We start from the raw sequence: 17,917 nt of genomic DNA, 5'->3' as shown, positions 1-17,917 counted from the left end.
CGCCTGTAGTTCCAGCTACTTGGAAGGCTGAGGAGGAAGGATCGCCGGAGCCCAGCAGGTCGAGACTGCGGTGGCCAGGAGCATGCCACTGCACTCCAGCCTGGGCAACAGAGTGAGACTCCACACACACAAAAAAAAGACTAGCAGTTTTACATTTCATCTAAACAGTTTAGTATTTCTACTGCTGCCAGGAAATACATAAACATTAAGACATTAAACCTTATTTGGGTTCAGTTTTTGCATTATCAGTGACCACAGACACAGCAATCCATTCAGTTATTAGAAACCTTCAAGATGCATAGTAATGATAGTTATTGAAAAGACTGGCTGGAGGAAAAATATCTTTAAAAAACAGATTTTAAGCCAGGCTCAGTGGCTCAGCCTGTAATCCCGCGCCTTTGGGAGGCTGAGGTGAGTGGATTGCCCGAGCCCGCGGGTTGGAGACCTGCCTGGGTAACTTGGCGAGACCTCATCTCCGCAATAAATCAAAACTTAGCCAGGCGTGGTAGCGTGCGCCTATAGTTCCGGCTGCTTGGAAGGCTGAGGCGGAAGGATCGCCGGACCCCAGCAGGTCGAGGTTGCGGTGGCCGGGAGCGGCCACTGCACTCCAGTCTGGGCGACAGAGTGAGACCCCAACTCAAAAAAAAAAAAAAAAACAGATTTTGAGCTGGGCACAGTGGCTCACGCCTATAATCCCAGCACTTTAGGAGGCAGAGGTAAAAGGATTGCCTGAGCCTAGGGGTTCAAGACCAGCCTGGGTAACATGGCAAGACCTTGTCCCTACAGAAAAATCAAGAAATTAGCTGTGTGCGGTGGTTCACACCTGTAATCCCAGTACTTTGAGAGGCCAAAGTGAGAGGATTGCCTGAACCCAAGGGTTTGAGACCATCCTGGGCAATTTGGCAAGATCTCGCCTCTACAATAAATCAAAAAATTAGCTGGGTGTGGTGGTACGTACCTGCAGTTCCAGCTACTTGGAAGGCTGAGGTGGATCACCCGAGCCAACAGGTGAGGCTGTGGTGGCCATGAGCACACCACTACATTCCAGCCTAGGTGACATAGTGAATCTCCAACTCAAAAAAAAAAAAAAAAAAGATATCAGCCAGACATGGTGGTGCATGCCTGCAGCTCCAGCTACTTACAAGGCTGAGTTAAAAGGATCATATGAGCCCAGCAGGTGGAGGCTGTGGTTGTTTTGAGTATGCCACTGCACTCCAGTCTAGGCAACAGAGTGAGATTACAACTCAAAAAAAAGAAATAGTTTTTGAGGCCACTAAAATAAAAGATAATTTTGCATTTATGGTTCAGTCTAAAATTAAGATGAAAAACATATAAAAATAATGGCACCATCACAGTTAAGGGCCTTAAGTCAACAAATGTCTAACTCAGAAGTTATTTAACCCCAGGCTATTACAACAGCCAGCCAAGGAATGAGGTGACCAATGATCTTTTTTTTTTTTGGAGTTTCACTCTGTCACCAAGACAGGAGAGCAGTGGCATACTCCCAGTCACCGCAGCCTCGAACTCCTGGGCTCCAGCGATCCTTCCACCTCTGCCTTCCAAGTAGCCAGAACTACAGGCATGCACTACCACGCTGGGCTAATTTTTTTTTATTTATTGTAGAGATGAGGTCTCGCCAAGTTGCCTGGGTGGGTCTCGAACCCGCGGGCTCAGGCAATCCACTCACCTTGGCCTCCCAAAGTGCTGGGATTACAGGCTGAGCCACCAAGCCCGACCGACCAAGGATCTTTTTTTTTTTGAGTTGGAGTCTCATTCTGTCGCCCAGACTGGAGTGCAGTGCTCCCGGCCACCCGGCGACCCCAGCCTCAACCTGCTGGGCTCCGACAATCCTTCCGCCTCAGCCTTCCAAGTAGCTGGAACTACAGGCACACACTACCCAAGGATCCTAAGTAGAAAAGTACCTAACTGCCGGAAAGAAACAGTGCTCCTTATTTATTAATTAATTAAATACTTATTAATTAAACTGTCTACTACTCACAAGACCCTGGACAAGCTAAGAAGCTAATAACCAGGTAAGAAGACAATTTCATAGGAGGAAGTATAAATAAATAAGTGTAGTAGCTTCTCTAGACAGATTGGAAGAAATTCCATCTGAGAAGTGCTAAAAGAGGGAAGGAAAAGGAAGGATTAGGGAACAAATATCTTGGCAAAGAAAGCATCTGACTCGGTCCTAAACATATATGTATAAGATTTCAACATGTGACCACTGAGAGCAAAATGCATGCCAGAAAGATGAAAAAGCATAATTCAAGGAACAGCAAATACAAAATAACTTCCATATAATTTATGATAGACTCCAGGAGGAGAATGAACTAGAAAATTAGGTTGGAAGCTAAAACAGAGACTTATATGACAGTGTAGGCAATCTGGAGCTTTTTTTCAGTAGGCAAAAGGAAGACAATGGAAGGTTTTTAGAGGCATTAGAAGATTTATCACTGGAAGGTAAATCATTACATGATTTTTTTTTTTTTTTTTGGAGTCTCATCCTGTCACCCAGGCTGGAGTTTCGTGGCACTCACAGCTACCCCAGTATCGCCTTCCTGGGCTCAGGTGATCCCTCCGCCTCAGCCTTCCAAGTAACTGGAACTACAGGTGCACGCTACCACACCCGACTAATTTTTTTATTATTTATTGTAGAGATGACGTCTCGCCCAAATTGCCCAGGCTGGTCTCGAACCTGCGGGCTCCAGGTGGTCCACTTGCCTCAGTCTCCCAAAGTGCTGGGATTACAGGCTGAGCCACCGAGCCCAGTCAAATGATACTTTTAACACTACTGCAGACTGCACACAATAAAAGCAGGAGAGAACAGTTAGTGCACTATCATTCCTGTCCAGGCAGGAAATAATACTAGTTTGATCTGGGGTAGAAACTAGGAAGAAGACATTTAAAAAATATGCTGCAACCACTTCACTAATAATATACTTAAAGTTTGAAATGTTTCAATAACTTAATTTATCACACACAACAAGGTTGGCATTCATATTATTTTCATGAAAAAACATTCATGTCATAGGCAATGCTTCACCACACTCAAGAGTTTTCTTTTTAAAAAACTGTTAGGGCTGGGCTCGGTGGCTCAGCCTGTAATCCCGCGCCTTTGGGAGGCTGTGAGTGGATTGCCTGAGCCCGCGGGTTCGAGACTCGCCTGAGCAACGAGACCTCATCTCTACAATAAATCAAAAAAATCAGCCGGGCATGGTAGCGCATGCCTGTAATTCCACTACTTGAAAGGCTGAGGCGGAAGGATCGCCAGAGCCCAGCAGTTCGAGGCTGCGGTGGCCAAGAGCGGCCACTGAACTCCAGTCTGGGCAACAGAGTGAGACTCCAATTCAAAATAAATAAATAAATAAATAAATAAATAAATAAAATTAAATTAAAAACGGCTCAGCCTGTAATCCCGCGCCATTGGGAGGCTGAGGTGAATGGATTGCCTGAGCCCACGGGTTCGAGACCCGCCTGGGCAGCGAGACCTCATCTCTACAATAAATCAAAAAATCAGCCGGGTGTGGTAGCACATGCCTGTAATTCCGGCTACTTGGAAGGCTGAGGCGGAAGGATCGCCAGAGCCCAGCAGGTCAAGGCTGCGGTGGCCAGGAGCGGCCACTGCACTCCAGTCTGGGCAACAGAGCGAGACTCCAACTCAAAAAATAAAAAATAAAAAACTGTTAGGAATAACTAACCATATTCTACATTAAGGCTACAAAATGAGTAATAAAGAATATTATGGCCGGGCTGGGTGGCTCAGTCTGTAATCCCGTGCTTTGGGAGGCCGAGGTGAGTGGATTGCCTGAGCCCGCGGGTTCGAGACCCACCTGGGCAACTTGGCAAGACCTCATTTCTACAATAAATCAAAAAATTAGCCGGGCGTGGTAGCACACGCCTGTAGTTCCAGCTACTCAGAAGACTGAGGCGGAAGGATCGCTGGAGCCCAGTGGGTCAAGGCTGCGGTGGCCAGGAGCTGCCACTGCACTCCAGTCTGGGCGACAGAGTGAGACTCCAACTCAAAAAAAAAAAAAAAAAAAAAAGAATATTATATGGGCCGGGTATGGTGGGCTCACGCCTGTAATCCCAGCACTTTAGGAAGCCAAGGCAGAAGGATCACTTTAGCCCAGGAGTTCGAGACCAGGCTGGGCAACGAAGCAAGAGCTCAGATCTCTACAAAAAACCAAAAAATTAGCCAGGTGTGGTGGCGCATGCCTGCAGTCCCAGCTACTTCAGGAGGCTGAGGTAAGAGGATCACTTAAGCCCAGGAGTTTGAGGCTGCTGTGAGTCATAACTGTGTCACTGTACTCCGGTATGAACAAGAGAGTGAGACACTGACTCAAAAACATAGTAACAATAATAGCACATGTATATTTTCAATATTCTCCATAGAATCTCAGTATGTACGATTTCATTCAAGGATGAACATTTTAAACTCAGAAGTTCTTTTCCATGGAAAACAAGCAAAGTATGTATCAGAATTTTCTATACAACCTTATAAGACCCATATCTCCATATAGTTATGATAGCCAACTTTTCTTAAAATTATTTCTGAATAACTTAACTTGGCCAGTATTTTTCTACTAGGTCAATATTTTTCAACCATTACTGCCTTCTTCATTTTCTCCCCCTCCTCCCTATACACCACTCACCCAACAAATTCCCTTTGTATGTCAGCAAGGCAATACTGTATGATTCTAAGGCAGTTTGAATATGTAATGCTTATAATAACAGGAATCTAGAATTATTAGCCTTACTTTTTACAAGAGTATTACCAGTGATGTACTAAATTTACATCCATATGAATGACAAATATGTCTAATAGAAGCGATGCTTTACCATTGGGGGAAACAAAGGGGGAAACACACAATAGGTGGGTGATAAATCTTACAAACTTTACAAAACACTGAAAAGCTGCATCTGGATTGCAGTAGCGATTCTAAAAGCAAATAAAGAAGGCTCTAAAATGAAGGAAAAGGGAAAAAAATCTAAGAGATCATTAAGAGTGAAAAACGAAAAAGGCTTATTCATTACTCTTTTTTAGTATGGCATCATTTAACACTATCACTAATTGAAAAAAAGGATAATTCACTGTTTGCAAGGACAGGGATAAACAGTTTCTACATACCTTTTATAAGACAGCTATACTTCATTACACTTGCATGGTCTCAAATCCTTTCAAACATTTCCAAAAACATAGTCTTATAATAAGCAAGGTTCCCCAATGATACACAATTTATTCTGTAGGCTTAGCTATATAACACATTTTTAAAAGACATAAAGAATTCATCCTCAACAGAAACAAGGAGTTATAAAGGCCCTGAACTTATTCAAAATCATTACATAAAGCACTATCTGTAATTGCAAAAAGGGTTCAAAAATCTGACAACCTAATAATCATAAAACAGGGTACACTTTAAAGGAAAAAAAAGAACCCAACTTTTCCATTTTCCCTTCCTTTCCCTTTCCTACCAGATACACAAAATGTCTGTAATGGCCTCAGACAAAGCTCTAAAATAAAAATACAGTACTGTATATGTATACTTTACACTATGTGTAAGGGAACCTATCACATACATGTACATATCACATATTCACAAGAAAGTGGAAGGTTCCTTTTTTTAACTCTAAGAATTGAAGTTATATTAAACCCTATCCCATAAATTAAGTTAAATCATCATAAATTAAAATGTAATAAAATATTGCATGTAGATCTCTCTGAGCAACTATATTCTGAAAAGGAAGACCTCAGACTAAGGCCATGACTGAATAAGAACGCTCAGTCCCTAAAAATCACTAGCCGGCATTTGGTTTCTACAGGAGAAAAAAGGAGTCTTAGTCTTAAAATGAATAATTACATAGGCAACTCAGTTTCAGAAATTAACCAAGGTAAAACACTACAAAGCAAATTAGACAAATGTATGAAATGACAAGCTTTAAATAATTCCCCCAAAGGGAAAGACTGACTTCAAGCGTGGGATATAAAACATCCCTCGCAGGTAGAAGAGTCTAATTGAAAAAGGAAAAGAAAGAGAAAAAGAAAAGCGGAGGACACAAGAAAAACCTGAACAACACGCAAAAGCAAAGAAGCCAAAAAAAATTTTTTTTTAATTTTAATGGGTTTCTCCTCCCTCCCCCACTCCAGCCTCCACCCCCACCTTCGCAGGACAATAGGATCAGGGTCCTAACTGCAAACTTTAAACGTGTGAACCAGAAGCAGTTTTACTGCAGCTCCAACTGCAAATCTGCCCCTCATCCCGAACCTTAGCGCGCCCACAAATACTTCTGCCCTGAAAACACATCACCAAGATTTTGGTTAACACAAATCAAACCCATCACGAGATTCTTTTTTTCTCCCAAGTACCTGGAGGATCCATTTCAATATAAAATATCAGTTCTGTCGAGTAGGGCATCATCACCTCCCTCCAGTCTGCGTCATCGCGGTCCATACTCCACACTGTATTGTACATCGCGCTGTCAGGGGCAGGTCGTCAGGAAATATATAGAAAGCATATATACTTTTTATCTGGTATTTAAAAATCTAAAAATATTTATCTGTAAAAGTTCCAAACGGAAATGTACTTCGGGGTTTCCAACGGCCGGTACAAGTCCAGCCAACTACCAGGACAAGGACAGGGTCCTCCTCTCTCCCACAGCACCCAGAAAAATGCCCCTCGAACTTTCTAGCTACACGGTACAGAGAGGCTTGGGGAGCGGAGGGCAGAGGTGCCAAAAAGCGGCTTCCCAAAAATCCTTTCTACACAGTCGCTCTCCGAAAAGCTCCCACCACCTCCAAATCTTTCCGCGGAAGCCACTTTTGTGTCCTTCGGAGGAGGGAGAATAAAAGGGAAAAAAAAGAACACGTTGGGAGAAAGCTGGGGAAGTGACAAAGGAAGTCATCAAAAGGGGGTTGGGGATTGCGTTCAAGTTTCGGGGTCCCACTGGTCTGCAGAGAGCGACTCCCTCAGGGGCCAGGACTCGGGCTCCGTTCCGGTCGGGATCCGAACCCAAGTTGCCGCAGCCCCAGGATCGGGACCCGTCGAAGACTCCGGCTCGGCTCGGCTCGGCTGGGCGCTCCCGCCGGGGCGTAAGCAGCCCAGCCGGTACCGGCTCCCCTCACGCTCTGCCCTGACTCCAGCCACTAGAGTTTCATTTTAACGGCGCGGAGGGGACACCCTTTCCCGCCCCCACTCTCCCCCCTCCCGCTGAGGCGCCACCCAACCGCGCAGGGCAGGGGGGACAGCTAGCATCACCACTGCTCCTGCCACTCTATGCCGCCTTGACGTGTGGGGTTGTTAGGTGCCTGAGAAGATGTTTAGGAAGCTGTCCTCCATCTCCGCTTTCAACTCTCCTCACCGCTCTCCTGGCCTCGGCTCTTGAACCAGCTATCCTCTCTCTCCCCCAGCCTCAATGAGAATGGTACAGTCCGGGCGCTGGCCGCACTCCAGGAGTCAGAGCTGCGAGCACGCGAGCCAGGCCGGGAGGGAGGAGGGGAGAGGGAAGAGAAGGAAGACGGATGCTGATTGGCTGATTCTGGTTGCCGGAGCCTGGAGCCTGCGTCTTTTGTCTGCCTTGCTCCAGCGAAGGAGCGGGAGACGGCTGCGCGCCCCAAGCGGGCCAATCAGGAGACAGCCGGCGCCGGCCGGTGAGGCAGCGATTGGTCAGAACCCAGTTACTAAGCGGGACAAAGGCAGAAGAGGAAAAGAAGAGAAGGAAAAAAAAAGAAAGAAAGAAAGCGCAAACGGCGGTTACTGACAGGCTGGGCGAGCGCTCGGGGGCTCAAGCTGCCCGGAGACAGGCAGGGCTCCCGCTGAGGCTCGGTCCGCCCGGACGAGTGAGGAGCGGGGAGGACGGGCTGGCGTGAGATGCCTCTGCCCGGAGACTGGCCGCGGGGGAGGGGAGCGGACATGGGAGGGGGTGCGTGTTGTCACTTGGCGGGGCGCACGCTCTTCTGGTCCTTACGAGGTCTCCGGGCAGAGTCCTTCCCCATAGACCTCTCCACTGTGTTGGGACAACCCTCCCCACGCCCCGTGATAAGTTGTCAGATAACGCAAAGGTCCCCAAACCCACTTGCAGGACCGCTACCGCTCAGTGAGAGGGTGTTCCCGTGACCCCCCTGCAGCCTTCCCAGCTGCTACCTGAGCCCAGTCCCTGCTTCTCCCCTTGAGCAGTTAGGCATTTCCTAGGGAGACACCGCAGTTCCTCTGTGCTCCCCACCGAAGGACTTTAGAACCCAGAAGTAACCCCACACCTAAAATAAATAGTGGTAAACCCTCCGATTCAAGTGCTCAAGCCAGAAAAAATGACCTGGAATTACATGTGTGATTTTGAGATAAATCACAGGTGTTGGAATCTCTCGCCAAAAGGGCTCTGTTCTGTTTCCCTGACAGACCCCCTTCCTCACATGCCCATTCCCTCCCCCAGGCTTAACGCTATGAGATTGGCTTCAGTGTGAAAATGCTGAATATTTCCATGCATTTCAGAAACAGCTAATTAACTTGCTGGGGAACACTGAATAGCTAAAAACAGATTTGTGTCTCCTGAAGATTGTGTCTGGAATTGCCATCCTACATACCCTACAATACTGTCTGAGGAGGCCAAAAACTGCTCCATTTCCTCTTTACGCTGGAGTAACAAAGCCCATTGTGTTTGAGTTGACAACCTGATTTAAGCCTTAGCAAAGCCTCCTACCCTGAGCGGGTCTGCTATATTGATTCGCCTATGGAAGAGTTGCCACGTCTCACCGTTTACCTCCTGAGGTGGTTCTGCCTTCCTTAAAGGTACCTTGACTGAGGTGAGACGGTTCCTGGGAACAGACAGTCAAAATGTAAATGAACTGGGTACAGGATAACTGGTTAAAAAGAGCCAGTAAAAGTATGGATGGAACTCAGAATACACACCAGGATTTTCATATGCTTTGTTACATTTCTGAAATCCAAATGTGATGCAGAAGCTAGATCAACTTTGGGGCAGGGCTCATTAATTTTAATCTCCTGAACCATTCCTTCAGGTAGAAGATGCTGGAAGAGCAACTCTAATTTGTGGCTAGCTTCCCAGCAGTCTCTACCTCCCATATCTGGGAGCCAGAAGTACTCAAGTTTGATCATTCAAAAGGCAAAACAATCAGTCAAGGGTAAATTGGTTTATTTTTGTTCACGGGTATCCCAGTGCATTCCCAAACAAAATGAGGGTGAAGAAAGAGGAAGTGTGGAAAAGATAATGGCTTTCAGATTTCTACAGCAGCCTTTGCCTGGACCACTTTTCATCTTTTAGTTGTGGGGTTTCAATTTTTAATACACAGAGCAATCACCCAGTCCTTTCCCACAGCTAAGGCTTTGGGGGGATGTAGTGAAGAAAAAGCACAGTATATAATCAAGTGCTCAAGACTGACACATGAAGGAAAGCTGTGATTCAACTTTGCCACCTAAAATTGTATGACCCAGCTCTCCAACTTAATAGACCTTTGAATAGAAGACCTCCAAAGAATAACAGTGATGCAAGAGGCAATGATGAATCAAGGAAAAGCATACTTCCTTCAGATGAGCTTGAATGAGTGCTCTGCCATGATGGGAAGCACCTGTCAGATAATGCTGGCCTTACTTTCTTTGAACTGAGAAATAGAAGTGAGGTTCTGATTGCTTGTCATCAAACTGCCTCAGGCTCTTTGGCAAAGGTAGGAGAAGTTAGCTCGGGTGTCCTGGACCACTTCCATCCTGAAGAATTATATTTGGCCTGGGTGTGGATTAAATTCGGCTCTAAGAGCTCAAACTCCTGGGTTACAACCTGCTACTTTGAGAGTTGCTTTTTTTCCTTTGCCTCCTCCCTTTCTTTTTTAAATTTAAGGTAGTCTTAGGTAAATCATGAAATCTGTCTGCCTTCATTTATAAATTTGTGAAATAGGAGATTTATATAAGCTGCTTAGTTTATTGTGAAACATTCTGAGAATGAAAAAAAAAGCCACTTAAGTATTTAAAATGAATAGTACCTTTCTGTAATTTCAAATGGATAGGATGTCCTTCGCTTTTCACCCTGGTATGGTTTTGCTCTGTAACTGTTCAAATATGCATTGTTTCCCCCTCTTTATTTCAGAGATGGATTAAATATTTCTTCTGTGCTCTGAATATAGGGTATGATCTCAGAGTTCTCTGTGCCAGCAGAATCAGTCTGGAGCTCAGCCAAAAGTTCTTCGTGATTAAAGGTGCCATCTGAGCACACAATATTTTTTAAAAGCCTTGCAAAATGGAAATGTACTTTTTTTTAAAAGTCACTAGCTTTAACACCAGAACTGACTTTAGCCTTTGAGGAAGGATTCCACTGACCTCGATCCCTTCTTCTGTCTCTTCTGTCATCATCTTCTCTTGACCACTTGTCTTGTGATAAGGCCCAGTCCTTACAACTAAATAAACTCAATAAAGGGACTCCCAGAAAGCACTACAATTATCAATTGTAGATTCCAGGACCTCCCCAGATACATGACTTGTAAATAGGAGATATAATAAGTATTGATGAAAAATTTTGCCTTTACAATGTGAAAAGAGTAATATTAGTAAATCTTCTGGAAAGATATCTCCTGAGAATGGATAGTCATTTCTTGAAACAGCAGTGCCTAAAATCATGATTTTCCATTTTTTTCCAAATAGTATTCCCCTTATTTGACATTTGCAATTTTTTACCTCCCCTCATCTTTCTTACCACTTGAATACCCATGATAGAGTTAATCATATCAGCCCAAGGCACTGAAATATTATGACATTAGATGAATGAGTAGACTTCATAGAAGTGGCATTCCTCCAGATGCTGCTAAATTCCAGGGCTTGGGGGCAATATTTGAAGGTTTCCTAAGACTTCTCAGCACATGATATAGATCTGCTCTGCCTCACTCTTCCCACTTTGGGTCCTCTTTCAGCTTTAGGGGTCATAAAAGAAGCAGGTCTCTCTCTAGCCTGACATGCTCCCCTCTTTTGGTGTCTGCCCTTCCAACAACACAAGGGCCAACTGGATGTTATGTATGTCACTGCTGCAAACTTCCCCTCCAACAGAGCAACAGATTTCAGCTCAGCTCTCACCAGGAGAGAGAGAGCAAATGAGATGCAAATGTCAGGAACAATAGTCTAGGCTGTTTCAGGAAGGCAGGGTACAAACTGGGCAGGCAGCTGGTAAACCTCATTTAATCATAACCTTGCGGAGGAAGGTTGTATTTTTACTCTCATTTTACAGATTAGGAAATTAAGACTCAGAACAGTGAAGGGACTTATTCAAAGTCATACAGCCACTGAGTAGCACAACCAGGATTAGAGCCCTACATTCTGACTGCCGGTTCATTGCCTTTCACAGCACTACACCATACAACTTTCCTCTCCTCTTCATTAACGTGGCCAATGTTTATTGATGCTTCCAAACACTGGAGATACAAAAATGAATAAGACTGTGTCTCTAACATAGAAGAGGGGCCAACAAAGGAATAAATAATTAAAGATATGTGATAAGTACTATCATCGAGAAATTGACAGTGTTGTAGGAGCCCCAAAGACAGTGATGATCTTTGCCCACGTGCAGGTGAGTAAAAGCTTCTAGAGGAAATGATTTTTTTTTTCTTTTTTTGTTTATATTGAATTGGAGTCTTACTCTGTCACCCAAGTTGGAATGCACACTCATGGCCACCGCAGCCTTGACCTGCTGGGCTCAGGCGATCCTTCCTCCTCAACCTTCCAAATAGCTAGAACTATAGGCGCACGCCACCACTCCTGGCTAATTTTTTGATTTATTGTAGAGACAAGGTCTCACCAAATTGCCTGGGCTGGTCTCAAACTCCTGGACTCAGGCAATCTTCTCACCTCGGCCTTCCAAAGGGCTGGGATTACAGGTTTAAGCCACCGCACCTGACCAGGGGATGACATTTGACTACCCCAAACTTGTATGAACCTCCTTTAAATATATGGTCCTTTACTTCTCAATGTTCCCAGTTCATATGATTAACTCCAAGCCTGAAAAAGTTTCATTGAGAGCTGACCCAGCCAGGCTCCATGGCTGAGCCTGTAATCCCAGAGCTTTGGGAGGCTGAGGTGAGTGGACTGCCTGAGCCTGCGGGTTCGAGACCTGCCTGGGCAACTTGGCGAGACCTCATCTCTACAATAAATCAAAAATTAGCTGGGCGTGGTAGCGCGCCTGTAGTTCCAGCTACTTGGAAGGCTGAGGTGAAAGGATCACCGGAGCCCAGTAGGTCGAGGCTGCAGTGGCTGGGAGTGGCCACTGCACTCCAGTTTGAGTGACAGAGTGAGACTCCAACTAAAAAAAAAAAAAAAGAAAGCTGACCCAAGGATCAGGTCATGAAAGAGTCCTCCATCTTCTTTAATCAGATTGAACTAGCCTCTTCACAATCTCTTTGCTTTGCCTTTTCCAATCCATACCCCACACAGCTAGGGGGACCACTCTGGATAAAAAATCTGAACATACTACTCTCTTGCTTAAACCCTGAAGAAATTCCTTTTGCTGTCCAGATAAGGCATCCAGGGCTTTGATGATCTAGCCCCTATCTATCTCTCCAATCTCTCCTCCAATGCAGTTCTTTGGGTCATTCCTATGAACTAGCTATTCTAAAGTACTTGCAGTTCTCAGAGCAGTAGAAAATTTCTCCTCCACACAGCACACTCCACTATAAAGTGGCAAAAACCTACTTCTCTGCATCTGAGCTCACAGGTTGTGTCCACACAGCCCCTGTACTGGCCTCTGCAAAGCCTTTGGCATACCATGTTTAAGTGTTTGTTTCTAGGGTTGTCTTTCTCTCCCACCACTCTTAGAGTTCCTGTTGGTGGAGAATGTGCCTTTGAACCATCAATGTCTAGCACAGGGCCTGGTTCACAGTGGGTAGCCAGTGAATGTTCTTTGTAGGTAAACTCTCCAAGAATGCTCTGGAGCAATCTAAATTCAGATTACCCTAGTAATCCCTTCGGTAGGTCTTCAGCTGACTCTCGTTTATTTAAAAGGACAAAGAAAACCAAAAAATGATACAGTTCTTTGGTTACAGGAACCAAGAGGGGCAGACAGTGACCTTTCCCTCCCATTGGCTGCCCCTAGGGTCTTTACCACAGACACTGAGTTCCGCTGCCCTTTTATTTTATCAGCTGTGAATTGTTTGCAAAATTCCAAGCAGTTTGTAGGAAATTCAGGAAAAGTCAGCAGCGAAAAGAGAAACTGGTTTCATTTTCCAGCCCAACTCACTTCTGAAACATAATACTATATAGGGCTTTAAAACATGCTCTCTTCCTGTGGTCATTATTTCAATAACTTTGGGCAATTTGTAGTTCATGCCTTCTTTCTAGAATGTACAGTAATCTCCCTGTAATTCCATAGGTCTCAAATCTAAAAATCATTTTATATGTTTCATTGTTAGAGGGCAAAATCAGTTCAGTTCCCTTACTGGACAACTTTAGTTTTAAAAAGGAAAAAAAAAACTTATAGCATCTTTCTTCACAATGAATAAAATCTCAAGCATCCTTTTTAGAAATGGTAAATACATAGATTACTAAGAATTAAAATAAAAGGCTTCCTTCAGCCTCCTCAGATACCTATGCCGGGGTATCAGCCTTAAAATCTGGGAAAATGGGCCAGATACTGTGACTCACACCTGTAATTCCAGTGCTTTGGGAGGCCAAGGCAGGAGGACTGTTTGAAGTGAGGAGTTTGAGACCAGGCTGGGCAACAGAGAGAGATCTTGTCTCTTAAAATAAATTTTTTAAAAATCTGGGAGGCTGAGCACGGTGGCTCAAGCCTGTAATCCCAGCACTCTGGGAGGCTGAGGTGAGAGCATTGCCTGAGTCCAGGGGTTCGAGACCAGCCTGGGCAACTTGGTGAGACCGCGTCTCTACAATAAATCAAAAAAATTAGCTGGGCATGGTGGCAAGTGCCTGTAGTTCCAGCTACTTGGAAGGCTGAGGTGAAAGGATCACCTGCCCGGCAGGTCAAAGATGCAGTAGCCGTGAGTGTGCCACTGCACTCTAGCCTGGGTGACAGAGTGAGACTCCAACTCAAAAAAAAAAAATCTGGGAAAGTGGTGTGACTTCTAGGATTTGAAGGTCACCATTTGAGTAAGAAAAATGCAAGCATGCCGGGCTCGGTGGCTCAGCCTGTAATCCCGCGCCTTTGGGAGGCTGAGGTGAGTGGATTGCCTGAGCCCGTGGGTTCGAGACCCGCCTGGGCAGCGAGACCTCATCTTTACAATAAATCAAAAATCAGCCGGGTATGGTAGCGCATGCCTGTAATTCTGGCTACTTGGAAGGCTGAGGCGGAAGGATCGCCGGAGCCCAGCAGGTCGAGGCTGCGGTGGCCAGGAGCGGCCACTGCACTCCAGTCTGGGCGACAGAGTGAGACTCCAACTCAAAAAAAAAAGAAAAATGCAAGCATGGAATGTAAGACACCTGGTCATTTATGTCTTCAACTCTGAGCATTTGATTGAAAAATGATATACCCACAGTGATTTACCTTCCATTCAAAGGTAGAGACTACCTCGTGTTCTGCTCATCTTATGCATCTTGCAAAGGAGGTACTCTGGCAACACCAGAGTCTAGTAAGGCACTCATGAAGATCATTGCTGTTCAGCAAACTTCATTCAGGATCTTGTATCTCCCCTTTCAGTGCCAATATATGAAATTCTAAATTATGTCATTTTAGGGCTAACATTCTTTTTTTTTGAGTTGGAGTCTCAATCCTTTGCCCAGGCTGGAGTGCAGTGGCATGCATGCTCACGGCCACCCCAGCATCGACCTGCTGGGCTCCAGTGATCCTTCTGCCTCAACCTTCCGAGTAGCCGGAACTATAGACGCACACTACCACACTCGGCTATTTTTTATTTTATTGTAGAGACAAGGTCACACCAAGTTGCCCAGGCTGCCCAAGTTGCCCAGGCTGCCCATTTGCCCAAGCCTGTGGTCTCAAACCCCCGGGTTCAGGCAATCCACTCGCCTTGGCCTCCCAAAGTGCTGGGATTACAGGTTAAGCCACCGAGCCCAACCTGGGCTAACACTCTTAAGATCCTGAGAGTATATGTTCAAAAGCAATATGTTTTCATAATGCAAATAAAAATATAACTGGTCATCACATATATTAAATATGTAATATGAAAATCTCACCTAAAGAAGATTTATTAAATGTTAGTAGTTGTTAGGTCACACTCCCAGCAGGGCCTCCAGAATGTTAGGTCAGTTCTGTTGAAGGTGTAGGTGTCCGGTGCCGTGAGAAAGAAGCAAAGAATGATCTGGTGCCGTGAGTAAGAAGCAAAGAATCATACAGAAGTTAGATTAGAAAATATAAAATATTGCTTATTTAGAAAGCAAATTAGAGAAAGAGAAAGGGAGGATTCACCTCCCCAAGGTCAGGAAGGAGGCCAAAGCCATGAAACATGGTGACAGCCATAGCTCAAAGAGCATATTGCCACACCAGAGTCTAGTAAGGCAATGGCAAGTGGCTACTTGAAGTCAAATGTTTTGGTTTTGGTTTTGGTTTTTTTTGAGTTGGAGTCTCACTCTGTCACTCAGACAGGAGTGCAGTGGCCACTCCCAGCCACCGCAGCCTCAACCTGCTGGGCTCTGGCGATCCTTCCACCTCAGCCTTCCAAGTAGCTAGAACTACAGGCGTGCACTACCACACCTGGCTAATTTTTGATTTATTGTAGAGATGAGGTCTCGCCAAGTTGCCCAGTCGGGTCTCGAACCCACGGGATCAGACAATCCATTCACCTCAGCCTCCCAAAGTGCTGGGATACAGGCTGAGCCACCGAGCCTGGCCAAAGTCAAATGTTTTTAAACATTCCCCTTTGAAGGGGGCAGGTTGTTAAGGTGGTTGGGTGGTGGATGATCTGCTCCACATTATCAGGAAGGGACAGGTAAGTGTAGGTACTGACATCAGTAGATGGACAGATGGACAAACAGGCAAATGGGTGGGTCAGCAACAAGACTGCTGCCATGGTGATGAGATCTGTGTCATATAGGTCACGAAGGGCTGATTAGGTTAACTTAGGTCTTTATTTATTTATTTATTTATTTTTGAGTTGGAGTTTCACTCTGTCGCCCAGACTGGAGTGCAGTGGCCACTCCCGGCCACCGCAGCCTCAACCTGCTGGGCTCTGGCGATCCTTCCGCCTCAGCTTTCCAAGTAGCTAGAACTACAGGCACATGCTACCACGCCTGGATAATCTTTTAATTTATTGTAGAGATAAGGTCTCACCAGATTCCCCGGGCTCATCTCCCACCTCAGCCTCCCAAAGTGCTGGGATTATAGGCTTGAGCCACCATACTTGGCCTACGTGTGCTTTTAAACTGACTAACTCTGAGACCAAGATGAAGACTAGAGAGTACCCTTTGCTTACCCTCTCCATCTTTCCTCCCCAACAGCCTTACTCTCTCAGCTTCTTCCTTCCTTCCTTGACTCCTGAGTCTTAACTTCACACCCTTCACTGATTCTGTTCTTATAGCATCTGACTGTGTTCCTAACTACAACTCAAATTTACCCCTTGGATCATGTCTTCTTTTCTAAGGCAATGGAGGAATCTAGCCCAGTATCCTACTTGACATTGGGCCTTGCATTTGATGTTTCTCCTGGGTTCTCCCAGGACCCTGCAAATGAGAACTAGACAATATCTATCATATCCATGAACTACCTACTCTCCAAAATCTTAACTTGAATAGACTGCTCTTTCTGACCTACATCTCCTTTCTTTTCTCTCTTGCCAAGCACAAGTATTAGGGGGAAATTATTACCACCTAATACTACTTTAATGAGTTGAATAGTGATCCCCAAAAAAGATGTATCCCTTAAAGTAAAATTTAAAGACATCTGGGAAAGCAGTGTGACTTCTAGGGCTTAAAGATCACCTAAGGGGCCGGGCACAGTGGCTCAAGCCTCCTTTTGGGAGGCAGAGATGAGAGGATTGCCAAAGTTCAGTGGTTCGAGACCAGCCTGGGCAATTTGGCGAGACCTCATCTCTACAATAAATCCAAAAAAATTAGCTGGATGTGGTAGCCCACACCTGTAGTCCCAGCTACTTGGAAGGCTGAAGAGGAAGGATCACCACTGCACTCCAACCTGAGCAACAGAGTGAGACTCCAACTAAAAAAAAAAAAGCACCTAAACCTTGAAAGCTGGGAATGTGGCCTTATTTGAAAAGGGGTCTTTGCAGATATAATTAAATTAAAAATCTTGAGATGAGATCATCCTGGATTTAAAGTGGATCCTAGATACAATGACTGGTGTGTCCTTATAAGAGAAATGCAGAAGCCGGGCTCGGTGGCTCAGCCTGTAATCCCGTGCCTTGGGAGGCTGAGGTGAGTGGACTGCTTGAGTCCGCGGGTTCAAGACCCGCCTGGGGAACTTGGTGAGACCTCATCTCTCACCCAGAAAAAAATTAACTGGGTGTGGTAGCGCGCGCCTGTGGTTACAGCTACTTGGAAGGCTGAGGCGGAAGGATCGCCGGAGCCCAGCAGGTGGAGGCTGCGGTGGCCCAAGCATGCCACTACACTCCAGTCTAGGCAACAGAGTGAGACTCCAACTCAAAAAAAAAGAGAAATGCAGAGAAAAATTGGAGACATAGATACATGTAAAGGCAGTGTAAAGACAGTGGCTAAGACTGGAGTGTTGTATCTATAAGCCAAGGAACACTAAGAATCGTTGCAACCACTAGAAGCTAGGAGAGTGGCATGGAGCAAATTCTCCCTCAGAGTATCCACAAGAAACCAGCTCTATCAACTTCTTCATTTTGGACTTCAATTTCTGCAAATTGTGAGAGAATAAAATTCTGTTGTTTTAAGCTACCCAGTTTATGGTAATTCATTGCAGAATCCCTAGGAAATGATACAATTACCATAAATTTAGGGGTTTTTTTAAGATTTTTTTTTTTTTTTTTTTTTTGAGTTGGAATCTCACT

General features: G+C 45.2%; 1 protein-coding gene across 4 annotated transcripts in view; it reads right to left on the bottom strand.

Annotated features, from left to right (window-relative positions):
- PIK3R3 (phosphoinositide-3-kinase regulatory subunit 3) overlaps positions 1-17,917 on the bottom strand; it is a 172,843-nt gene that overhangs the window by 106,835 nt on the left and 48,091 nt on the right. The window contains exon 1 of one of the 4 annotated variants that reach the window (XM_008069617.2): positions 6,368-7,204. The exons of 1 other annotated variant lie outside the window; for it this stretch is intronic. In XM_008069617.2, the coding sequence (XP_008067808.1) occupies positions 6,368-6,473 (106 nt within the window). In that variant the 5' untranslated portion in view covers positions 6,474-7,204. Of the gene's footprint in view, positions 1-6,367; positions 7,205-17,917 lie in introns of those variants that run through there. 2 more of the 4 variants (XM_021718382.1, XM_008069619.1) reach the window with 2 other exon arrangements.

This window comes from Carlito syrichta, unplaced genomic scaffold (genome assembly GCF_000164805.1).
Source record: "Carlito syrichta isolate Samal-C Ts95f unplaced genomic scaffold, Tarsius_syrichta-2.0.1 Scaffold312148, whole genome shotgun sequence".
In the NCBI taxonomy this organism is placed as follows: domain Eukaryota; kingdom Metazoa; phylum Chordata; class Mammalia; order Primates; family Tarsiidae; genus Carlito; species Carlito syrichta.
The sequence above is the reverse complement of the archived record's forward strand: the minus strand, read 5'-3'. Positions and strand labels throughout refer to the sequence as shown.